The 27,210-nt window shown below is 36.4% G+C and overlaps 1 protein-coding gene across 1 annotated transcript in view; it reads right to left on the reverse strand.

The window, feature by feature from the left end:
* Positions 1–2,059: 2,059 nt before the first annotated feature.
* The window catches only part of AGPS (alkylglycerone phosphate synthase), a 130,361-nt gene continuing 105,210 nt past the window's right edge, over positions 2,060–27,210 (reverse strand). Inside the window, 3 exon segments of the mRNA XM_010859774.1 lie at positions 2,060–5,825; positions 22,003–22,060; positions 25,599–25,698. Of these exon segments, the coding sequence (XP_010858076.1) occupies positions 5,704–5,825; positions 22,003–22,060; positions 25,599–25,698 (280 nt within the window). The 3' untranslated portion in view covers positions 2,060–5,703.

Consider the following 27,210-nt stretch of genomic DNA (forward strand, 5'->3'; position numbering starts at 1 on the left):
TTATCAAGTAAGACCGGGTTTAACAGGTTCAATCCCTAATTATTTCAGAGTCCACACAGCTCCAACCTTCCCTCCAGTGTGGGAACCACAGGCAGGGACAAATTAGCATCTGTTCACTGGTCATTCACTACCGGAGAGACTACTTATAGGAACAGACTGTGTCGTTATTCTCTGAGGATAGCATGAAGCTGTCAACAAAGACTAAATGGAATCAACAAGAACAAAGCAACAATTTCTGTAACAACGAGTGGTTTGGGTATTGTTTTATTATTTTTTCCCCAGCACATCTTAAAAATCACACATGGGCATTTACTTATAGAACAGTACAGTCTAGGAAAAGCAGTAAAAGGAGAATCCAAACAGACACTGAAAGCACAGTAAACAGACTGTGTTGAGCCCTTTGGAAAACAGTATGGCTCAGCATGAACTGACAAAGCTACGCTGGAACCCCTTAGCAATTTTCCTTCCCACTACATATCCACTTTGAAGACTATTAGTATAAAGAGAAGAACTGTTTGTATGCGTTAGTTACAGCAGTATAATGGCTTACATACAAGTGCTTACCCACGTGTAGTTCCCAAAAGGTGACTACAGTACTGGCAGGAAAGATGCACTGCCTTGAGGAAGACTCAGGATAAGATATTATTCAAGTCAAGTTGTATCAGAGCCAAAGTATTTCACAGGCTTAGCAAAAAAAGGACAAAAATTAGGAAACATAACCTACACATATTTCTCATAAGATTTATCATTGTTCAGAAACAAATATGTATTACTCTGAAGGCACCATCACACAAAAAAGGACTGACACACAACGTGAGGAATAGGAACCCCACCCTCCCACCCCACTCCAGGCTCTGCTCCTCAGGGAGCTGTGCGAGCAGACAGCTAAAATGTGCAGTGGGCGTCTCCACGCACAGGGAGTATGCCACATCCACCGAGCCACATCTTAGGGCTGCTAAGTTGGGACAGCAGGAATGAAAATGCAAAAGTACATGTAAATCCCACTGACTGAATAGGTGTACCTAAGAGTACAGGTCTACCACACAATTAGTTAAATATGCAAGAATAGGTGATTGAAACCAACACTGTGGAAGGGCTCTTCCATGTTTCTACATACAACTCCTTGATTCCTGATGTGTTCTCGAAGAGGAATAGCTTTGAACTGCTACACAAGTTCTGTCTTTAAAGACTAATCCTCTGCCACTCATTTTAAATAATGGCTATTTCATGGGAGGGGAAAAAAAAAATCCCAACAAGGCACTGTACGCTTTGGGGGAATATTCTTTAAATAGCTCAAAAAATAATTATTTATAGAAAGTGTATACCAGCACACGTGTTTCATGTCCTTTTTGGATATGTGAACAAGACTGCTTTAGTGATTAAACAAAATGTTTTATCATAGAGTGCTCACAAAAAACACTACCAACAATAAGATGTCTTAAAAACATGTACATATACTACTTAGAAACCCACACTAAAACATTTGTTTCCTTTCTCTCTCTCTCTCATTTGGAAGTTCAGAGTATTTGAAAAATGTTCTTAATGATACTTAATGTATTATCTTTTTCCTTGTGGGGAAAAAAGTATAAAGTAAACTCCTTAGGGAAGCAAAAAGAAATCTTTTCATGCTCACAGAATTAAAGTTACTTAATTCTATGATGGTTCTTTGGCTTCAGTGGTCCTTACTCACGTTTCTTAAGCAACTGTTGTGGTTAGAAGAGCACACAAGTGCTCATTCTTTGAGGATCTTCCAAAGTTCAAATGGGAATGCTTCAGGTTCACAGGAAACTAAACATCTCCTAGGAATATAACATTGATTTAAAATAATTAGAGAGTAATAAAACCTAGCTAACAATATACTCAGCTATAAATCCAAAAGGATTTAGTTATGTTTAGGTTGTACTTGATTATGCTTCATTAATAAAATTATAAAAATTTTCTTTTCAAATTAGTGGAAATATGAAGATGAAAAACTAAAACTGAAAGACAAACCCAGGTGCAAACAGAAGAACAAACACCTTCATACTCCCCTGGAAGAAAAAAATGTCTTAGACCCAGGTCCATTTTATTAATAAGTTTCTATAATCTGGTGACATTACAGGTAGCTTTTACAGTTATATTTCATACTAAAGACAAATAGTTGGCTTAGGGAGAAGAAAGCTGAGTAACTTACATACTTTATGTCACACACTGTATTTCAATAGTTTAAAACAATTGTTTACACTTCTTGGATTTTAGCATCAATGTGTATGAAATTAGTAAGGATTAAACACATATATTGACAGGTGGCTCATTTGGGAATGTGAAGACTTTAAGCTTCCAGAACTCGTTAAGCCAAAGGTGGTTCTGGATTCTTCAGTCCTAACCTGGCACTTCTTATTTTTGGCTTTTCACACACCATGAGCTAAACCCTAATTAAAATTAAAGTTGCTAAAGATTAAGTGGTAACAAAGTTATTAAAGCTGTCTTTAACTCCTGTCTTAGTGCTTCCTAAAATGTAGATATGCTTTCCACAGAATTCCACCTTGGTTGCTTCGAGCACCCACATGTGCAGTTTATGCATCGATGCATAATAAATATTTGTGTCCTATGTTTACATAGAATAAATGCTCAACCAAACTCAGTCCATTGGAGCAGCTGAGTTACAGACTTCAGCTTGGGACCACAGGGCTTTTCTGATCGACTATAGCTAGGAAGTAGAAAATATAAAAATATGACAGCAGAAAATCACTGGAGTCAACATGCAAAAGTCATTTAAAAAAATGCAAGCTAGGACTTACTTAGCAGTTACTAAACGGATATTCTGAAAGAGGTTTTCTTGTAACCACCTGTATCTGGTTTAATACACAAACTGATAGACGCTCATCCTTCATTGTATTTTTGGTTTCCAAAAATATATCAACACAGCTATGTATACCAGAAGGCTTCCAGCTTCATAATTAGCTTTTAGGTAAGAGTACTATTTAGGAAGAAAACTCCCAATTCCTCAACAAAGGAAAGAATTTAATCCTCTTTCTTTGTGGTAAAATGCTGGGCACAATAAACATGTGGCTTTTGCAATTCTAACTAAAACTAAAAATCTCATGTTACTTAGTATAATAAACTCACTTATACATTGTAAAGTGCACCGAACATTAAGGCAACCATTTCTCTAAGGGTCAATAAAGCTTGTTCATACTGAGTCCTTAGTATTCAATGCCATTTCGCACTAGCAGCAATTCCTATTCCCACTAAAACGCCAACTCAAATGTGACATTATCAAATAAAATATTAGAAACAAGACTAATTTTAGAAGGACAAATCAATGTTATACAGTCCTGAAAACCAAATAGGCTACATAAATAAACTTATTCAAGCCTCACATAAGCAACATCCCCTGGCTTTAACTTTTATGAAGCCATTTTCAGATATTTCAGAAATAGGAGGCAAGGTTTTAAGTGCTTCTGTTGTATACAAGAACTCAACTCTCTGCGGACACTAAGTATATGCTCAGGTGCCTCTCAGCAGCAGGAGTGTGGAAGCAGGGAAAGGCTTTCTGATTTACTAAATCAGAATGAAACAGTACTGACAAGTGTTCATGTGTTTCAAACTCATCCCTGTAGAAATGATTCGAACTACAAAATGTAGTCATCACTACAAAATCAAGGTTGGGGAGTCAGGCATGCATGGGAGAAGAAAAACAAAAGCATAAATCACTAATTTCCATAAGGTTCATGTAGAATAGTGAACCAACAATTTCAGGTGTTACATTTCCTAATTCTGAAGTTGCTGAATCCTGAACTCCCTGGGAAAGAATGTTATAACAATCACGTGCAAAGGAATGGATCTGCTTATGAATCTATGTTTTATTGTAAAAATATTACTCAGAAACATGTATACACGTCAGTGAGATATTAGTACTGTATTAAATTTTACATTTGGATCACCAATTAGAGAAGTTAGTTTCATGAATAGATGCATTTTGTAAAGCTGAGATTCTTATAACCCTAGAAGCAAGTGTTACTTCCTTCATCAGGTATCCAACTATTTCAAATATCAAGGGCTTGAAGCAAAGATCTGCTGGAAATTTTATAATTAAAAATAAATCACCAATGAAGAGAGGCAGCATCTCATAAATATTGTGTTTTTGTTAAACTAATAGTTCAATTTTATTTGCTTACAGATTTTATTAGTTTGAGGCCAATTTTGTTAAAAATTATTTATCATTTTGAAGTCTTAAAATATCACTTTGTCAATTTTAGATTTTCACTTTTCTGGTTAAGGCTACTTCAGATATAAAAGGTATCAAACTGCCCAAAAATACTTTGGAGCTGTTGCTACATAGACAGTGTGTCCTTTTAAAGGATCGTCTGCATTTTGACTTACATTAGCTGATCAAATATTAATTTTAAAAAAATTATCAAAAGTTAGGTATTGCATTAATAAAAGAATCCATCTCAAAATGTGAATCATGAACCTTGACAGTGATTCAAAGTAACTATTTTAATATGCATGTTTGAATGTAAAAATGTTTGCTATATGTGGTTAATGTTCTATTATTTAAGAAATATGATATTTCAAACATTTTATTATGGCATGTGTATTAGTAACTACTGTTTTAAAAATTTAGGTTAAACCAGTAATTCAAAAAAGGCATTAAACCATTATTAAAAACTAAATTGAAACTTTACTTTTATATGGAAATTTTTCATGTTGTTTGGGCTAATTTTTTTACAAAAATTTTTTTCTCATTAAAACTATTGAGGTTTTCATATTTCAGTAGCTGAATGATGACTGCGTTTCTTTAGCCAAACAATTCTTTGAACTGGAGACATTCAGTGTAAGGAGTCTTCCTCTTCTGCTCCTATTGCAGCTTCTTCTGAATCTCAGCAACAAGAATGTGAAATGAGAAACATCAGTACTCTAAATTGAATAAAGGCATTTCTTTCATGGTAAACCCTTTTCTTCACATACAATGAATGAGACATTGGCTTTCCTTATAAAACATATAAAGAATGAATTAGGATATAACCATGCATTATCTCAGTGATACAAATTCAACTCATACCCCAGGAGAAACAGAAATATGGAGAACAAAAGATGTCCCCTGACAGAATAATCATCCTGATGATTTAAGGTTTCATAACTGGACACTAATTTCAAAGAAAAATGTAGGCCAATCATCTTACAGAACTGGAGGCATCCTAAGTAAGAGGTTGCCTATACTCTTTGATGGGTATTCTCCCTTAATGGCCTACTCACACTAGTAATGCACTCTTAAAAAAAATACATGTATATAACTCCTCAGTGGAATCCTTCCCTACATAGCTGCTTCCCAGAAACCTTTTAAAAAGGGGGCTAGAGAAACAATAGATGACACCAAAATCTGCCTTTGTTCCCCAAGAAGAAACATCAATACAAAACAGCTGGTAGCATCCTCCTCTGAAATAACAACTGGGAGCCAGCCTTGTGCTGCCTGACTGAAATTTGAAATGACAACCAGTTGGCTGTAAACTAATGCACCTACAATGAGAGAGATTTAGGAATACCATCTGTCAATCCATAGATGCAGAAACAAAACAAACTACAGAATGAAACAAACTTATTTTAAACCAACAAACAAATGCAGCTGAAATAAAAGTCCATGATATATTTGATTACTGGTATAACCATAGTTAAAGACTTAAAATAAAAGTGACATTTTTCTTATCAATAGTAATGGATTTATAAAAGGTTTCTGTTTCCAAAGATGTTATTGGGGTCCACATATTCCTTGACAGACTTCAGCATCCCAAAGCCGACATCAGAGATACTTTCCTTTAGCCACTGCTTCCGTAACTTGCCCACTGAAAAAACAAAATCAAAAATGCTTCAATATACACTACGATGCTGGAAACCAATCAATCTTGCGACCATGAATGAACAAACACTGTGTGATAAATGCTTTTATTCAAAAATGAGAAATGTTTTGCTTTATTTGATTTATTGAGCCCACCAGACTATCAAGCTCATTAAGCCCAATGTATTCCCAGGGGACGCCTGTGCTCCACAGTATCTCCTTTCTCTGCAGACTATAAAATGGAGATGGAGGAAGCTTGGACTGAGATTATGGCCCATTTTACAAATAACAAAATGAGAAAAACATGCGTTTCAAAAGAACCCACCTCTGGTCTTTACCAAAACATGCCAACGTTTCAGAGAAAATAAAATTAACTAGAGAAAACACATCCAGATGATTTTTGGGGGGGTATACTAGAGCAAAAATGACAAGATATATATATCCATAAAATATTCTGAGAAGAACAAAATTGTTTAAAAAACTGAAAAAATCTGAACTTTGGGCTTAAGAAAAAAAACATGGTTATGAAGCTTTCCATTTGCATTTTCTTTCCATGTGACTTTATAATAAATTTGCATGTTCAAATAATGGTTATTTTTATTCCTATTGTTTTTCCAGAATTAGAGGTTTTTTTAGTCACTGAATAAATCAAATACCTAAACCATCTTAAATGTAATTATCAGATTTTACATACTATATGTTTCCCTTCTTGTTTTCTAAGTCCTGCTAATTTATTCTGAGAATAACGAATATAATAGCAGCATCAATTATATTTTAAAAGTCATTCAATGAAAAATATAATCTTTTCTAAGTAGAACTTTTGTAAGAAAGGATATGTACTTAATCTATAAAAGAATTCTGAAACATCAACTTGCTGTGGCATTAAAAGGCAAAGCAAGATGCTGACTTCTCAGTGGAAAAATGGATAAACCTTATTTATGGCTAGATTATTTGTGGTCAGTACTTGTCAAATGTATTATTGCAATAATTGAATTGAAATGGTCATTTTCCACAAATGTTCATTAATGATCTAAGTCATCAACAATGATTTAATTGGCCAACTAAAATGGGAAAGCTTCTTTCATTAAAGCATTCAGCCTGTCATTCTAAAATGCACTCCCATTTATCAGGCTGCAGTGATACACCATAGTATCTGCCTTCTGGAAATCTTAAATACCATTTTAAGCTCAAATCAAACCATCTTTTCTGTCTAGTTTTCCAGGAAACAATCGTCATTAAAATAATAAATAGCATGACATTCTCAGAAAGCAAAATATTCTGCTTGGCTTCTGGAAATAAAAAAGTACTGCTGGTATTAAGATGAGGGAAAATGCTCTACAGCAGGAGAAAAAAATCTTAAATTCAAAAGAAAAATTCTGTTTAAAAGAGTTTTAAAATCAGAAGCTGAACATACAAATTCCTACTCATGCAATCTCTGCCACCTGAAAGATGTCCTACCAGGTCCTTATCCCTGACAACTCATCACAATGCCTCAGCCTGAGTTTTCTCATCTGCAAAGGGATTAGAATCTATAGGATCTTTTCAGCTCAAATATCGGATGATTTTAACACTTAAAGTTACAAATCAGTTATTTCCAGATTTGCTCCAGGGTATTAAAAAGAAAACAAACCTACTCTGTGAGTAGTAAAAGTGTCATTATTTTAAGCCACCGACACTGAGGCAACTCAGGAGAGTGGGGTGAAAAGCACTCAATGCCAGTCTCCACTGTTATCTGTAATATAGTTTCACTGAATGTGTCCTGTGGTTATGGATGTAATTGTCCTGAAAAGACTGCAAACAACTGCTCCAACAAGATGGAGCACATTAGAACCTCAGCAGGATGCCCAACAGCTAGCTTGTCTGCCTGGTTTTACACCTCTAGTAATAATGCAATTCCACAAGGAACTGAACCATCATCTGAGAAGCCACCCAACAGCCATTGCATATTTAATGAAGTCACTCACCAAGCGCTGGAAAACAGAAGGTGCTTGGAGTGCATCATTAGTTCTGTCAGAAGGATAATTTACACATCTATCTTGTCAAATTTTCTATGGTTTATACTTTTACAATAATCAATCTAACATACATTTGATTAGTGAACTAGAAAGTAGAAAAGAAAGAAAGGCAGTACAGGCAGCATAGCTATGGCCCCTCATAACCATATCTGATAAAAGAATTTAACCCCCTGATGATCTGATGGCAGAGGTCTGTGAGCTTCTTCTGTTAGTGATAAGAAAGTTTATACTGAAGTCAGAAATCACAATTTATGCAATTAAAGGGATGAGAAATTTTTTTGGTTTTGCTTAACAATTTAAATCAACTACACTACAGGATAAATGTACAAATGGAAAATACAGCTTAAGCAGAAATGCTTAATGAGCATTTATAATAAGAGATTATGGGAAATAGTCTTCATAAAATTCTAGAGAACCTTCTTCTCTGGCTGCCTCAGATGAATAAATAATTTAAAACACAACAATGAAACATCAAAGGCCCTAATCCCAAAGGGGAGATCACACTTGAAAGTAGAAGACTTTCATTTTTTAGAGCTAAACAACAGCAATAATAATGCCATTTGTACAGTCTTTATTTTCATTGATAGGAATTTTAGAAATTAGCTGGTTAGACTGATCTGGACATATGTAACACACGTGTATGCATAACTATACAGTAGCTGCTTAAACATTTACAGAATCATTTTCAGAAAAGGAAGAAACAACACTCTGTCCTTTATGCAACATGCCATACTAAAGGGGAGAATGGATGAATGAAAACAGCAAATAATAGACGGTCAAGACTATTTCAACATTTCTTGAATGAATAGCTATCCATGAAAAGGCTTGTGTACATTCACACTACATGAAACTTATTCCTCTTTCTAGACCGAGATTATCTGATGTGTGGGGGTATTCATGACTACTGACTCAAATACATCCCTTTGAGTTCTGATTCTCTAGAAGTATAAACCTAGCTTGAGAGCTAACAGTGAGCTAGAAAAAGCCAAGCCCACCACTTCTCAACATAAGAAAAAGACCCTGTATTCCACAATTCACATTTTTTCTATATATTCAATGTTCAGAGTGCTCAAGTCAGGTATTTAAGAGTCTTAAATATATTTTTAAAGATACAAAAATCATAAGCCAGCCAAATAATAAACAGTCCAGAAAAATAATGGGAGGAAATTCTTTTTCTGCTTAATGAAGAGTGGAATTCACTTTTTTAAGAATTTCTCATAAATACAGACAGAATAAAATAAATATTTTGTGTTTTTTCCACAATATACAGTACATATTAATAATTATACTTTTGGGACAGAGAAAATAGAAGCTTTTGAGGATAATCTTTGAAATCATAGGCTCAACAGTCCCCTCTGGATGTTAACAGCTCCAAGAAAGAATACACTTTGTGTGGAAATCAACAGAAAAGAATGAACTGACCTGTATACAAGGGGGACAGGTAATGGGAGTCGTGCGTGGAATGTGTGGACACGGTGGCCAGTCTAGCCACCAAAAATTATTTGGAGGGGGCAAAAGAATTAGCAGAAACTACCAAATAATCTCATCTTAAAAGGGACACATCTAGTGTCTGCTAGTCAGAATTCTTTTCAGCTAAATTAAAAACTTTTGAATTATGGAGTTGATTACAAGGTTGAAAAGATCTATTATACACTTATGTTTAAAATTATGAAATGGGCTGAACTTTTAGAAGATTATTGAAGCCAAAGCCTAGAATCAGAATTTAGCCAGTTAAAAGTACGTAACCATTATTCTAACAACTGTATTTTGAAAGCTCTAGTTTAAGCGTCTTTTTAACACTATTCTATAGGTCATTGGAGAAGGAAATGGCAACCCAATCCAGTGATCTTGCCTGGAGAATCCCAGGGATGGGGGAGCCTGGTGAGCTGCCGTCTATGGGGTCGCACAGGGTCGGACACGACTGAAGCGACTTAGCAGCATAGGGCATTTAAAAAAGAAACTCTATATTTAGCCGCTTGTATGAGTGATCTAAGCACTGACTTTGTATAAGATTTCATTAATCCAACCAATCTACTAGTGGATTATGTAAGGAACTAGTGCTAAAGGGACACTGACCCCTTGTCAGATGAAGCTCTGGCCCCAAGAAACTTCTGGCTTTTTGGAGAATCTGGTGATTTGATGATGAGGATATTTCTTTGGGAGGGAGTGATGTGGGGTAGAAAAGAGGACTTAGTTGTTCATTTGCTTGTACTATAAGGCATTCGTGTGTGTGTGTATGTGTTGGATTTTGGTATGTGTTGAAAGTAAGTAACAGATCTCCAACTGAGGGATACTAATATCCAGCTTTTAAAGACACATGAGATGAGATTATGACTATCCACGATTCTAATTTAATGCTTATGCTCAGTCATGTCTGACTCTTTGTAACCCCATGGACTATAGCCTACCAAGTTCCTCTGGACTGTAGCCCACCAGGATCCTCTGTCCATGGGATTTTTCAGGCAAGAAAAATGACAAAATGGGCTCTTCATTTAGAAATGGGTTACCATTTCCTCCTCCAGGGAGCTTCCCAACCCAAAGACAGAACCTGCATCTCCTGCAATGGCAGGCGGATTCTCTACCACTGAGCCACCTGGGAAGCCCTGATTTAATGTTTAGTGGATACTTAGAGTCATGTTTGATTTCTTTATTAAAGTCATCTGATTTATTTTTCTACTACTAATGATACTTCTAATATCAAGATGAAAAATTCATAGATACCATGGACTTTTAACAAAGCAATTAAAAAATCTGGTATAAGATTCTTATTAAATATTTTTAAATGTTATTTTTCTCTATGCTAAGGTTTTATCTGTGCAGTTTATAGAGCAGCTCTAAGATCTTACAGATCCTTGAATAGGTCTTTAGAGATTATGAAACAGGAAGAAAATCGGAATGACCAAGATGATAGCGGAACACAAGAGTTGGATTCAATCTGTCTTCAGAACACAATCAAGTGTTAATTCTGTTCTGTGTCCCCAGAAGATGGATTGACAAGCTCAAAATGTAAACCAAGTGGCAGTTAGAAAGCAAGTAAGCAGACCAAATAACATGATAAGGGCAGGAAAGGATAGAAAACATCACATGTTCCTTGAAGGGTCATGTTTTATTCATTTTTGTAGTCCTGTTCCATAATACAGGGCTTCTCTGGTGGCTGAGACAGTGAAGAATCTAATCTGCCTGCAATGTGGAAGACCCAGCTTTGATCCCTGGGTCAGAAAGATCCCCTAGAGAAGGGACTCCAGTACTCTTACCTGGAAAATTCCATGGACAGAGGAGCCTGGTGGGCTACAGTCCATGGGGCGGCAAAGAGTTGGACACAACTGAAGGACTAACACTTTCACTTTCCATAATACAGCATATCCACACAGTAAGAATAAAAAAAAAAATGTCAGTTAAACTATATTGAACCACAGTTACCTATAAGCCGTTTTAGATAAAGAGTAGGGATGCAAATATCCAATCTGGATTTCTTTACTTTCCTTTGGTTTCATCTGCCTTGCATTCTCTATATTCTGACATTATTTCTTAGATATACTCAAGAGTTCTTCTACGTTAGCTAAGACAGGAGAAGGAATGTCACAGAACCTCACTCTCTTCCTTCAAATCTCTAGGAGCCTTTGGACTATATCAACAGTTCTCAATAGAGACAATTTTGCAACACAAGGGACATTTAGCAACGTCTAGAGACATTTTTTGGAGATGGCAATGGCACCCCATTCCAGTACTCTTGCCTGGAAAATCCCATGGACAGAGGAGCCTGGTGGGCTACAGTCCATGGGGTCGCTAAGAGTCAGACATGACTGAGCGACTTCACTTTCACTTTTCACTTTCATGCATTGGAGAAGGAAATGGCAACCCACTCCAGTGTTCTTGCCTTGAGAACCCCAGGGACGGGGGAGCCTGGTGGTCTGCTGTCTATGGGGTCACACAGAGTCGGACACGACTGAAGTGACTTAGCAGCAGCAGCAGCAGCAGAGACATTTTTGGTTGTCGTAATTTGGACAATATTACCAGAATCTAGTGGGTAGAGGCCAGGGATGCTGCTAAACATACTACAATGCACAGGACAGCCCCCACAACAAAGAATTATCTAGCCAAAGTGTCAACAGTGCCAAGATCAGGAAATTTTGGACCATATATTTCCAAAGGTCCATCTCCCAGGAGCCCAAATAATTTCCATAAAAGCAAACATATCTTCACTGCTACAATCAACTGAATTAGAAGTGAATGGCTCCTGCTATTGTAAGGTGACCTCGTTTTAAATTTGAGGATACTGACTAAAGTGAGGCTACCAACTCCAGTATTCTGGGCTGGAGAACTTCATGGACTTAGTCCATGGGGTCACAAAGAGTCGGACACGACTGAGTGATTTTCACTTCACCAAACTAAAAAAAATTCTGAAAAAAGGGGTAGAGTAGACAGAAGTTATACTCAGAAAACCTGCCATTAATGACAAATGCTAGTTTATTTTAGAACTTAACTCCTAAAGACCTGAATGTAATTTCTACTGAAAAAAATTTTAAGTCATATTTTTGGGTCATTTTCCCAGCCAATGTGTGAAAATATGTATGAAATAAAGCTTCACAGCACTGCTCAATATAATTTTCTGTGATAACAGTAATGTTGTACATCTGTAGTGCTTACCTCAGTGGCTCCTAGTCACATGTGGATATTAAGCACTTGAAAGGTGGCTATTGCAAATGAGGAAATAAAGTTTTAATTTTATTTCATTTTAATTTAAATTTAAATAGCCACAAATACCCTAGTAGTTTTTGTGTTAGACAACACAGATTATTAAAAATTAACTTTATCTAAAGTCACTTTTCGGAGAAGGCAATGGCACCCCACTCCAGCACTCTCGCCTGGAAAATCCCATGGACGGAGGAGCCTGGTGGGCCACAGTCCATGGGGTGGCTAAGAGTCGGACACAGCTGAGCGACTTCACTTTCACTTTTCACTTTCCTGCATTGGAGAAGGAAACGGCAACCCACTCCAGTGTTCTTGCCTGGAGAATCCCAGGGACAGGGGAGGCTGGTGGGCTGCTGTCTCTGGGGTCGCACAGAGTCAGACACAACTGAAGCGACTTAGCAGCAGCAGCAAAGTCACTTTTAACAGATCTTACACTTGAAAATACCTATTAGGATTCATTGCTAATCACCTGAAAAAATAGCTACGAAAAGCTAATGAGTCTATAACAATGTAATAATATAGTAGACGTATTCTGAGATTAACAAACATCTAGTACTTAAAAGAGTACTGTGCTGTGTGCTGTATTTAGTCGCTCAGTCATGTCCGACCCTTAGCGACCCCACGGACTGTAGCCCGCCAGGTTCCTATGTCCATTGGAATTCTCCAGGCAAGAATACTAGAGTGGGTTGCCATACCCTCCTCCAGGGGATCTTCCCAACCCAGGGATCGAACCCAGGTCTCCTGCACTGCAGGCAGATTCTTTACCTTCTGAACCACCAAGGAAGCCCACTTAAAAGAGTCTTGGTCATAAAACTGCTAAGGAGAAAGAGTTCCTTTAGAGGTCCAAAGAGAAATGGTTATTATCCAAGCTACCTATTCTTTCCTCGTGGCTGAGAAAATACACCTGAAGCTGGAAGCTACTACAGGTATATATATAGCACTAGGTAAGAGGTGACAAACACGATGCTGTCCCTGCCCTCTGCCTGGGACTGCGCCTCTGTAGCCTGCATGGGGAGGAAGATGTGAGGATCAATACATTCTTACAATAGATTTTGTCAGCTCTCAAATCTGTCTGTACTGTGACATGGTTAAAATAGTTAAGTAGTTAAATGTTCAACTACATCATGAAATTAAATTGGCTTTTACAGTCTGGTCTTAGAATCTCACTATTTACAACACTGCTTCAGTGGAAAAATATTATATTCCACTTTTAAGTTTTGTGAGAAAAAGCAAATCACAAAAAAGAAAGAGCAAAACAAACTTCTGCAATCTTATGGTAATCTGATAAAGATTTGATACTGGAAAGGGTATACTCATCTGATAGCTATCAAAAGCCCAAAATCACAACCAGCATATTGACACTGATATAGTCGAGATCCAGAACATTTACATCCCCACAAGGAGCCCTGTGTTGCCTATTTATAGTCACCCCTGTCCTACAGCAACTCATGGAAACCACTAATGTGTTCTCTATTTCTCTAATTTCACTATTTCAAAAATGTTATAGAAACACTATCACACAGTATGAAATTCTGGGGGACTGGCTTTGTTTCAGTCAGGGTAATCTCCTGGAGATTCATCCAAGCCGCTGCATGTGTTTATGGTTTGTTTTCTCCTACTACTGAGTCGTACTCCATGGTACACATATACCATAGTTTGATTAGCCATTTAATCGTGAAGGACATCTGAGCTGATTCGAGTTCGGGACTACCATGAGTAAATCTGCTGTAAATGTACATGTACAGGTTTATGCATGAACTTAAGTTTTCAATTCTGTGGTATAAGCATCCAAGAGCATAACTGTTGGGTTGAATGGTAGTTACAAGTTTGATTTTTATAAGAAACTGCAAACTGTTTTTATGTAATGATGTTACTACCCTACATTCCAAACAGTAATGCATGATTTATCTAGTTTCTTTACATCCTTGCCAGCATTTGACACTGCCACTATTTTCTAATTTTAGCTTTCTGATCAGTGTATAGTGGTTTCTCTTGTGGTTTTAATTTGCATTTCCATAATAGTTATTGTTTCCCTTGTGGCTCAATGGTAAAGAATCCGTCTGCCAGCGCAGGAGATGGGTTTGGTCCTTGGGTCAGGATGATTCCCTGAAGAAGGAAATGGCAACCCATTCTAGTATTCTTGCCTGGAAAATTCCACAGACAGGAGGAGCCTGTCAGGCTCTATTCCATGGGGTTGCAAAGAGTTGGACATGATTTAGCAACTAAACAACAACAATGGTTACTGATGTTGAACATCTCTTCATGTAATTATTTGTCATCTGTGCATCCTCTTCAGGGAAATGATTCTTCATGTCTTCTGCCCATTTTCTAATTGAATTGTTTGCATTTTACTATTAAGTTTTAAGAGTTCTTTATATTTTATAGACATAGATCTTTTGCTGGATATGTGGTTTGCACATATGAAAAGCCTAACTTTTCATCCACTTAACAGAGTCCTTCACAGAGCAAACATTTTTAATTTTGACAATATCCAATTTATCAAATTTTCCTTTAATGGACTGTACTTTTTGTGAACAGTCTAAGAACTCTTTGCCAAACTTTAGATCTTGAATATTTTCTCTTGCTTTTTGTTTTTTCTAGAAGTTTTGTTATTTTATGTTTTACATTTAAGTCTATTATCTATGTTGAGTCAATTTTAGTATAAAGTGTGAGGTTCAGGTCAAGGTTTTTTTTTTAACCTATGAATTTCCATCCAATTGTTCCAGCACTATTTGTTGAAAAAGCTATATACTTCCTTCACTGGTTGCTATATCTTTGTCAAAACTGGTTGGACACATTCATGTGGGTCTATTTCTCAGTTCTCTACTTTGTTGTATGGATCAGTACTCCTCCAATACCACAGTCTTGATGACTATAAGTCTTGAAATCTGATAAATTGATTCCTATGACCTTGCTGTTCTTTTTTCATCTACTTATTTCCTTTACCTTAACATATAAATTTTAGAATAATCTCTTTCATATCTACTAAAAATATTTGCAAATTTTTGATAGGAACTGTATTAAATGGGTAGATCACTCTAGGGAGAACTGACATGTTGACTCCATGTCCAGTGTTGTACCAGTCCATGAACATATCTCCCCATTTATTTAGGTCTTTCATTTTTTCATCAGCATTCTGAAATTTTCAGAACATAGATCCAGTATATATATTGTTAGATTTATGCATAAGCATATACATATTTTATTAGATTTAAATGCCTTCTTTGGAGCAAATGTAAATGATACTACATTCTAAATCGCAGTTTCTATATGCCTGTTGTTAATATACAAAAATGGAACTGATCTTGGTGGGGGCTCTTATATTCTGCAATCTTGCTGATTTTGTTTTTGTATATTTTTTTTTTTGCATTTTCTACAAAGACAATCATGTCATCTATAAATAGTGATATTCACCTTGACAGTCTGCATGTCTTTTATTTCACAGTATAGGTTTTTAATAAAACTGATCTTTTGCTCATTACTTTGAGTAGTCTCTTTACTTTTAAAGTTTGTGACACTACTGGATTATGTCAAGACCACAAAAACTGCTATGAGCAGCTACCCCATAATTATTCTCTGAATAATAGGAAATAAGTTTGGTTAGGTAAAGACTCAATATTTAAACTAAGACTGGTTACATTTAATCAAGATTTTTTTTTGTTTCCTGACAAGGACTTAGGTATAATTTTAGCAAATGAACAACTTAAAAACTTAAGTCATAAATTGAAATTAAATATATGGCTGACATAAACACTGTTGTTTAAACTGACCAGCTCGTCAGTTACAAAAACAAGCGCTACGAAGATTAAGTTAAGCAGGCTTTGTATTTCCTATAGCCTCCAGTTCCAGACTACATCTGTTTTCTTTGATACACAAAACCAGAGTTAAAATAGCTCCATTTATCACAGCATGATTGTAGGCAGACAAACCAGTCTGTCTGTTTCCAGATAGGGAAAGCGACTGTTATTAATCACAATTACAGGCCAAACTCTCTAAGAGAAATTGCATCAATATTCTCCCAACCCCCAGCCCTTCTATTCTTGAACTCAAAAATGTTACTGAGAATGTCATGACACTGCCTGAAGGTCAGTAACTAAAGATGCTACTATGAGGCTGCCTTGAGTTTTAAGTTCAGGATACATATTAAGGAAAACCTTTCCTACACATACAAAAAGCGATCTTTCAAGAACTCTATTATTAACTTTAGAAGGATAATTAAACCCACTCTATTTAAAATTTATATGGAAAGATTTCTGCTTGAAATGAAACTAGGAAACTATACTGAATAGCATGGGATATTTGAAATGTACAAATGAGATGATTAACTTTAAGCACAGAAGCATTTATGAAAATAGACATTTTTATAGCAAATTTTGCAGCCAATAGTGTGAAGAAAATTTATTGCTTTCATACAGATGGTAAGAGAACCTCCTATAGAGTAAGACTAACCACAGGTTATAGATGAAAACATTAAAATAACTGTTCAATCTTACTCCTTGATAAGGGTCTTTTTCAAACTGTAACCCTTTTTTCAATGGTTACAGAAGAGGTTTAAGTATACAAACCAGAGTTTCACTCGGTGCTGTCTACTTCTTTTATGTTTTTAAAAGGTTTATTGTTTTTTAAGCACCTACTATATATGCAAGACACGTTGATGTTTACATACATTATCACACTTAAGTCTTATAATAATCCGAGGTAGGTACTATTCCCATTTTGCAGATGAGAAAACTGCAGTTCAGAGAATTTATTCTCTAAGGTGATACAGCTAGCTAAGTACAGAGCCAAAAGTCAAATACAGATTTGATTCTGAAGTCTATGTTCTTTCTCCTCTGTCTGTAAGCCTTTCAAACTTATATTTGCTTTAAGACAAAGTTTAAATGGAATCTTACATACATAATCCATCTAAGAAAGGAAACTAAAATGGCTGGCTGGGCAGTTATAGAGAAATGCATATTATTTTACCCTACTTTTCCACTAAATAACTGACTCTGCTAATATACATTCTCAGAAATAATGTTACAGAATAAACTGAGCCTTTCTGTGATTAAGCATGACTCTATATCCAAATAAGGCCTGCTTATTAAGCATTTGAAGCTAAATTAGCAAGGAGATTAATGCCATTCATGTTAATGAAAAATTCAGATGTTTGAGAATCTGCAAAACTGCCCAAAATTCTGTGAGCACTTAGACACTTAACTAGTCACATAACATATTCATTGATTACCTACTTCTATGTAGAATAGTCAGTCACTTTTCTAGGGGCTCGGGAACAGTGACAGACAAGATACAGTCAGTAACCCCATTGAACTTACTCAAATGGTTTATGGAAATAGTTTACGGAAACGCATAAACTACAAGAGAATAGGGAAGATGCCTCTAAGAAAGTGACATTTTTATCAGAGATCTAAATGATGGGGAAAGTGAACCATGCAAATATCTGGGGGAGGGGGCACAAGAGAAAGACCATCAGAAAGAGATGGAACAAATAGCAAAGGACTTTGAAGAGGAAGGGGTTGAGAGGTCTGAGAAACAGCAAGAAAGCCATAGGGGAAAAGGAAGAGAAGAAGAGACAGAGATAAACACACAATGTATACCCTTGAAGAACCCGATACGGACACTGGGTTTTATTTTGAATATGAGAAGAAAACAATGAGTTTAAAAAAGATTACCCGGACAGCAAGAGAAATACCGGCAGAGCAATAGGCGTAGAGGCAGACAGACCAGTAAAGAGCCTACTGCAGTTGTCCCAGAAGGAAAAAAATAGTGATTTAATGAGGGTGGTTTTGGTGATGCCTTCTGGTATTGGGAGTTATCAGCATAAGGACAGTGTTTTCAGTCCTGGGACTGAAGTAATCACTGAGGGAGTGAGGGGAACACGGAGGAAGAAACTGGCTCTGGGCTGAACTCTGGAGCACGCCCGTGTTTAAAAAGTATTAAAAAAGGCAAGGTAGCAAAGGGAAAGCATCTTTTTACCTGGACACGTGAAAGATATTCTGTGTTCAGGCTTACTTAGTTTCTTTTTCTAAGCCATAGAGGAATCAAAGTGGTTTAGCATTTGTTTCCACACAGTCATATTTCTGACTGTATGAAAAAAAAAAATGAGAAATGTGATAGAAATAAAAGATTCCTTATTTAAATGAAGCAGAACCTCTCAATAAATTAATATGCAATCGAACCTTGCTACATTCAAGTTCAAGATAATAATTTCTATAATTAAACTATTTCATTGACCTTGGAGTCTTCAACAAATAAAGGCTTATACACCTAGAACCTGAAAATGCACATAAATTATACAGGAGCTTTACTGTAACATGATCTGACCTGCATTTGTTTTATTACCTGCTACTGACAATGTTAGAAACGTTAGTCAGGAATTACAAAAACAACCAGAAAGTCAAACTGACTTATGTGCAAGAACTTAGAAAATAATGCAATATTTATGATAAGGAAATTAAAATATTAATTCATTCCTGGTTTAACATCTAAAGCAGGACAAGCAACTAAACTTAGGGTCAAAATTAAACAGAGCTATTATTTTAAAAGAGAAACAGTGATGTTTAGTATTTCTTCTCATATACTCTTAAAATCAAGTGCTTCTTTTTCAAAGGCGTTCAATTTAAATTTTTTTAGCTTTTGACCTACTTTCACTATTTTGGGTTCTTAAGTCAGAGGACAAGGACACTGACATAGGAGGCCCTGAGTTCAAATTCAAATTCTAACAATTATTGCTCATACGTTGGAGTAAGCTACTGTACATTCAGAGCCTTAGTATTTCTTCATCTGAAAGACAAGAACAGTATCTATTCCACAGCATTCTGATCAGGATTAAAAGAGACTGTCAAGCAGAGCACCTAGCAAATGCTTTACAAACGTTAATTCCTTTCCCTATTTCATCTCCCTCCCCTTTGATGTTTTAACATCTACAGCATTTACATGTTTATTAAAGTCACCTTCTAAGTGCTTTTCAAAGAAGAGGGGAACTCTTATCTTGGTTAAAATATGATGATGATATAATCCTACTAGTTTTGATCAGCGGCGTTTTGAAATGCTATTATATTTTACTTTATGGAACTATAAGATCCTTCAAGAGAAAGAGTACCATTCTTTGAAATCCTACTGTCTCGTGGACAAGTAATGTTTATAACGATACAACAATGTTAAAAAGCATTAGGCATATCTGGTATCAAAAATATCCCAGGAGCTATTTATATTTTTTGCTCTGGAATCAAGAATTGAATGATCATGTTCTTCTGGTTAGTTAACGTTTACATCTTTCCAACTATTTTTAAATTAATTTCTATTTGTGTTCATTGACTAAATAACAGATTATCAATAATAAATTAATAATATAATAAACTAATAATAAACAAATTATTAACCATAGCTTTAGACAAATAATAAAGTCTGTCTCAAATAAATTTATACTAGAATTATTTAACTCTTTACTATTTTAAATTTGTGTGTATTTTCTTTTTCTTTCAAGTACGTTTACATAGGTTCTGTTAAAGCCTACTAAGAAACTCTCAGCGTCTAGTGGGTATCTGAGTAAGTACTGACAGCCGTTCCACCATATTAGGCTTTCAGCATTTCATATAGAGACACCACTGGCTGGACCTGAATATCCTCATAGATCCTAAAGGCATAAAGTGTCAGAGGTGAGAGAAAAAAAACATTGGTTTGGCCTCTACAATGTTGCAGCTCATTTGGTCACTTCTAACTTCTGTAGAATTTATCGCATTGTAAAACTTGAGTAAACAGAGACCATCCTCTCACAATTAAGGAAATTAGTTCACCTAACCTGATTATCTAACAATTAAGCCTCTATTTCTTTCTATTCAGTACAAGATTTGGTTATTTTCACCCTCTTGTAGAATTATACCTCTCTCATATTTACTATCACAAACAAGGATCCTACAGTTTCTTATCTTAAAGGAAAAAGTACACTTGTTGGCTGCTGACATCTACCAAAAGGCAAAACTGTTGGCTCTGGAAAGGAAAAAAAAATTTTCTTTAAATAAGTAATTATAGCTAAATTATTTTGCTTCCTCCCTCTATTCAATCAATTTAGAATTAAGAACATACTTCATGATACTATGTAAAATTACTATGTACTTTGCTTACATAGTAATAATATAGTGGCATCCTAAAATAAAATACAAAAAAAAATTTAAGTACTGTATATAGTTTCCTGAACATTTTAAAGAAAGGTACAAAAAAATCTAAGCACCTTTATGAAATTCCTCATGTTTACGTTTCTAAAATTAGGTTTAGACCTTTAGTCAAAAGCTTTTAATTCCATTTAAGAGGTTTCTAATATGCAGTTTCTTCCCTTCTTCATTTTCATCGTTCTAACATGAAATCTCCATTAGAATCTCCATCTCATTACCAAAAGGTAATAAATAGGAAGAGAAGGGCAAGAACAATTCATTCACTTTAATGCTTATCAGTCAGCTACGTTAGAAATTTATTTGTGAAGAGTAAGAAAAAGTAGGGGGAATATAATAGAGTAAATCGAATACAGTGATGCTGGGAACTATTTTTCTACTTCATTCATCCACATTAGCAATCTTCTTCAGGCCTGGCTGAATACAGATTCTCCAGAGCTCACTATGTTTTCTACCAAAATTCTTTCACTCTTCTTACACACATGTAAGGAGAGCTGGCTGGGGCCAATACTATTCTGGTGCTGGGAGGAATGAAACAGGAGTCCCTACTGAGGATCCTACTTTCCAGTAGAAGGAGATAGCTAACTATAATGTTAGACAATGCTAAGCGCTATGATGGAAAATCAAACAGGAAAAGAGGGATACGGAGAATCCAGAGTAGGAGTTGAATTTTTCAAATCAGTGGTCATTTATCTTCATGCACTTCCCTAAGAAAACTACACATATCTATTTTTCTAGGCACTAATTTATATATTAAAAACACTGCTAGTAACATAGACAGACATATCATAATTTTTATTGGTGATATGATCAACTCTCCAGTAACTTAATATTATAATGATCAAAAAGGAATACTATAACAGAATTAAAATATTGAAAAAAGATTTTTTTCATATCCTGTCTTGATTAATCTGCTGAATTTTGAGTGGCAGAACAGCTCTTCAGTATATGATACAACTGACGTTCAGCTACATTCCAATACTGGCTGAAAAACAGTTATGCAGGTTTCTTCCCCCTTAAGAACTTTGGCTATAATGGTCAAATACCTTCCAGGCTGGCTGGGCTATCCTGGGTAACATGAAGTTCCTAAGAACTCAGAAGAATGACCAGGTCCTGTTATACAGACAGGCTTGTCAAATCAAGCTTCAGCTGGTTACTACCACAACACAGGTGACCTCAGTGACAGACACAAAAACTTCCAAGATGAGATCTCTAGTGTTAGCAAATTCCTCATAGTCCCAGCATTTTATCAAACCAAATATTTTAAACAGTAAGAATATTAGAAATTCTACCCCTCAAAAAAGAATACCTCCATGGTGATGTGACAGGCTCCCTCCATTAGCGAGGATTTCTTCTCTAGCAGCTGCCTGTATTTGGAAACAAAACAACAAATAGATCACTTTGAAGTGAAAGAGTAAGACTCAACTCTCGAAGGAAGCACAAACGTTCTGGGTTAAATAGTAAATGGGAAGTCTAATTTTCTTTTCTATTCAGTTCACTCAGTCGTGTCTGACTCTTTGCGACCCCATGAATCACAGCACGCCAGGCCTCCCTGTCCGTCACCAACTCCCGGAATTCACTCAGACTCATGTGCATCGAGTCGGTGATGCCATTCAGCCATCTCATCCTGTGTCGTCCCCTTCTCCTCCTGCCCTCAATCCCTCCCAGCATCAGGGTCTTTTCCAATGAGTCAACTCTTCGCATGAGGTGGCCAAAGTACTGGAGTTACAGCTTTAGCATCAGTCCTTCCAAAGAACACCCAGGACTGATCTCCTTTAGAATGGACTGGTTGCATTTCCTTGCAGTCCAAGGGACTCTCAAGAGTCTTTCTACTAGATTAACTGTATTTTAAAAAGCAACTAAAATATGCAACCTAGCTTTGTAAGTTTTTTTCTAGTGAATAGTCACAAATTCTACAATTGTTACTTTAAGACTCTAGAAAAGAAAAAGAGGCAAAATGATGAATTCAGCAGCACTAAATGATTAAAAACAATTTTAAAAAGTTTTGTAAGGAGTCAGGTCCTACTCTGAAGTAAACATCTCACGATACCAACAAACATTTATTGACTGCTTATGGTATGTCCAGAAAAGTAAAAAGCAATTTACCTGCAATAATTCATTTATTTTCACTAAAGCCATATGGAATAATTACTTTTATTCCTATTTCACAGATAAAGAAAACAAAGCTTAGGTGGTTAAATTATTCACCTAATATCATACAGTGTACACAGACTCAAGATTACTTACAAAACTATCAGGGATTAATGATAAAAACTCTGATGGAGAACATCTGTTAGGTCAAGGTGTGCTCAGTGGCTCAGCTGTCTCCGACTCTTTGAGACCCCATGGACTGTAGCTCACCAGGCTCCTCTTTCCATGGGATTCTCCAGGCAAAAACACTGGAGGGGGCTGCCATGTCCTCCTCCAGGGAATCTTCCTGACCTAGGGATTGAACCCATACCTCCTGTGTCTCCTACACTGGCAGGCGGATTCTTTACCACTAGCACCACCTGGGAAGTCCTTGCTTTGGGACAAATAACTTGCCAGGCTTCTGGATATATAAATGTGTGTGTGGAGGAAGCGGGGGGCGGGGGCGGCAGCATGTGGACCCTTGTTTTATCCTCCTAACATGTTAGGCTCTAACTAGTCTCCTTATAAAGCAGGAAGGTTAGAAAGATAAAGACTTAAAGCAAAATATAGAATGGCTGAAGTACAGGGTGAAAAAAGGGTTACAGTAACTAGAACTACACTCAATTACTCATGAATGTGTAGCAGATATGAGGTAAAATCCCTACAGTGCCTCGTACCTCTCAGAATTACCTGGATGTATATAAACCATCAGAGTTAGGCCACAGTAGAGGAAGCCTTCCCTTCAGGACTGACATCTCATTGAGAAGCAACATATAAGAACCCTCATCACTTAGGATTTAGGGTTTTTCAAATGAATCATACCTATGTTTGCCCTACTCTAAGAGACTATATCTTCTAACAAATTATTTTAAGTAAAGCAATAATTACTTGAAACCAGGAGCACTTAGAGAATGACTGGCTTGGGAAAGAAAGAATACTTTCACTTCTATAGTATTAATAGTATTGGGAAGGGGACTCTGAGTAGCCAGAAGGCAATACGAAGACACTAAAAGGCTCAAGGCTATGGTTTTTCCTGTGGTCATGTATGGATGCGAGAGTTGGACTGTGAAGAAGGCTGAGCACCGAAGAATTGATGCTTTTGAACTGTGGTGTTGGAGAAGACTCTTGAGAGTCCCTTGGACTGCAAGGAGATCCAACCAGTCCATTCTGAAGGAGATCAGCCCTGGGATTTCTTTGGAAGGAATGATGCTGAAGTTGAAACTCCAGTCCTTTGCCCACCTCATGCAAAGAGTTGACTCACTGGAAAAGACTCTGATGCTGGGAGGGATTGGGGGCGGGAGGAGAAGGGGACACCAGAGGATGAGATGGCTGGATGGCATCACTGACTCGATGGACTTGAGTCTGAGTGAACTCCGGGAGTTTGTGATGGACAGGGAGGCCTGGCGTGCTGTGATTCATGGGGTCGCAAAGAGTCGGACACGACTAAGCGACTGAACTGAACTGAACTGAACTGAAAAGGCTAAATGGATAGGAGAGGATTCGAACTTTTGAGGATGATGGATATGCTCATTATTTTGATTGGGGGTGATTTCATAGGTGCATACCTATGTCAAAACCCATGAAACTGCACACTTCATAGGCTGTTTTGGAGAAGGCAATGGCAATCCACTCCAGCACTCTTGCCTGGAAAATCCCATGGATGGAAGAGCCTGATAGGCTACAGTCCATGGGGTCGCAAAGAGTCAGACATGACTGAGCAACTTCACTTTAGGCTGTTTACTATATTTCAATTACACCTCAGAAAAGCTGTTTTTTGTTTCGGTTTTTAAAAAAGGAGGCCTCAGAGAGAGCCAACCAAACCCTGTCTGTGGTTTGGGTCTAACAGTGTGCCACTGAAAATCATCTTGTGGTGCTACCTTTGGCAGGCAGGATACAGAGTTGACATGAGGACGCCTGAGGTGTTAACAAGCCCAGTCTCCCCCGACTTCCTCCACACTCTAGTCTGTTTCTTCCACTCTAGGCATTCTTGTCATGAGAAACCTTGATTGTCAAAGAGAAGGCTTGACAACAATCAGAAGCTTGAGGCTATTTAAGAAATGTAATAGAAACTGCTAGCAAATGAACCTTAAAGCCCGACGTATAACTTTAATTTTTTAATTAAAATCAGTTAAAATATAAACTGAAATTATAGCAACATCGACTAAGAGTTTTAGAGCTGCTGACCTCTAAAACTGTGCAGTTTTAGAGCAGTCACCATCTAGAGCTGGGTGGGCTGCCAGAGCGATATCAACGATCCCTATAGTCTTTATCGGACTTCCCTGGTAGCTCAGACAGTAAAGCTTTGCCTACAATGTGGGAAATCTGGGTTCAATCCCTGGATTGGGAAGATCTGCTGGAGAAGGAAATGGCAACCCGTTCCAGTATTCTTGCCTGGAAAATCCCATAGACAGAGGAGCCTGGTAGGCTGCAGTCCATGGAGTCGAAAAGAGTCGGACACGACTGAGAGACTTCACTTTCACTTTCATAGTCTTATTTAATTTAATCAGGTATTATATAAGTAATAATGAAAGAATCACAGGCCACAGAATGTTAATTTTAGAATACTGATTACAGTATGTGTAGGGAATATACATTTTAGACTTCTAATTCAGCATTCAACCCAGTGCAAAATTTACATTTTTCATTTCTATGGGCTATCACCAAGGTAAACCACAAGTTATTAAACAGAGTCAAACTAAAATCCTTAAGTTGACAGTAAAGTTTATTTAAATTAATAAAAGAATATAAGAGCTATATTCATGTACACAAAATTACCTCAGTTTGTTCAAACACAGTCAGTGGATCACTGATTCCCCTGTAGTTAAAGGCAAAGTAGAAATAGATACATGCACCTGCATCGTAAGTCTGTGTCACCCTAAAAAACAAACAGACAAAAACCCCCCACAAGGCTTTAAGTGAAACCAGATTCAGTATCTAGAAACTTAGAGGCAGTATCTCTGAATGATTTGCTTAATCCATAATCTCATTCTCTACCTACCCTCCTACTCCACAGGAAGGAAAACAGATAAACAGATTTGCTAGATAAAGGATACCAATAAACTATTTGTACTATTTTCATAACTTTTTTTGGTAAGTCTGTACTGTTATCCCAAAAAGTTTTAAAATTTTAAGATGATATAAATATTTCTCCAATTGGCCTGAAATAAACAAAAATTCCACTTCCTCAGAAAGGAATTTTTTTTTTTTTTACAAAGTATATTGCAATTAAAGACAGCTCCAAAACAGACCTCATGGAACTTGGTGATCCCTTAAAAGCCTTCTGAACTTCCTCAAAGTTAAGAGAAATAAATATGAGAACTTAAAACTAGAAAACAAGAAAAATGTTCAAATACCAAAAATGATTGGGTAAAATACAGCATCTTAGCCAAGTTCACATTAATAAATTAGTAATGACTTTGAAAACAAATTGAATGACACAAAGCCTTAAGACAGTGTCTCTGAAGGGTTTATACTCTAGGTCCCATATTTGAGGATGCTGTATGTGTGTTTGAAAAGATATCAAGAATGTTAGATTAATAAATCATATACATGATATATATTTGGGCTTTAAAAATGCAATTAGGTGAAGCATTTAAAAGGGAGCTAAGGTAATCATAGTCAGATCTCTGAAAGCAATTTACAGAGGTTCCCACAAAGAATTTAATTCAACAGAAGGAGCAAATATAGAGGAAATACTCTTTTTTACTACACAATACAAACAATCTAATCTAAAAATTTAATGGCCTTTTAGGCCAAATGTTAGGTGCCTGAAAACAGAAGAAATGTACTGTTTAACAATGCTACTGTCAATTTGCCAGCTGTGTTTTTCTTCTAGTGTTAATTCACACCCATAAAAAAGATCCCTTGAATGTTCACATTTTAAGTACCAGATTTACAAAGTTTAAGACAAACTGGAGAACTACGTTAACTACAAGGGCACTATCACTACAGATGACCACGTTTAAAGAATATAGAATGAAATGAGTTTACAGCAATTAGAAAATATGTATCACTCACATGAGAATCATCAATATCAATAAACAGAAAATACAATTAATATTAGTAGAACACTGCCACCTTCCCACAAACCCAAGATCTATAGTACACAATTCAGTTTTCAATAGAGAGGCAGGCTTCTAAAATTACAGTAAAGCTTGATTGATCAGAATCTCAAACAAAGTAGAAATGACAACATTTTTTGAAAACCCTTAATTTGGGACCATTTCAGAAAATGACTTAGAACTAAAACCTATTAAGAGCTCAGTTCTATCACTTAAGACACTTAAATACTAATGTCTTCCAAAATCATCTGAACAAGAGATAGTGTTGCTGCCAAAGTTGTTATATTATTCTTTAATTTCTAAAAAAAAAAAAAAAAAAAAGGGCC

This window comes from Bison bison, unplaced genomic scaffold (assembly GCF_000754665.1).
Source record: "Bison bison bison isolate TAMUID 2011002044 unplaced genomic scaffold, Bison_UMD1.0 scf7180017864460, whole genome shotgun sequence".
In the NCBI taxonomy this organism is placed as follows: domain Eukaryota; kingdom Metazoa; phylum Chordata; class Mammalia; order Artiodactyla; family Bovidae; genus Bison; species Bison bison.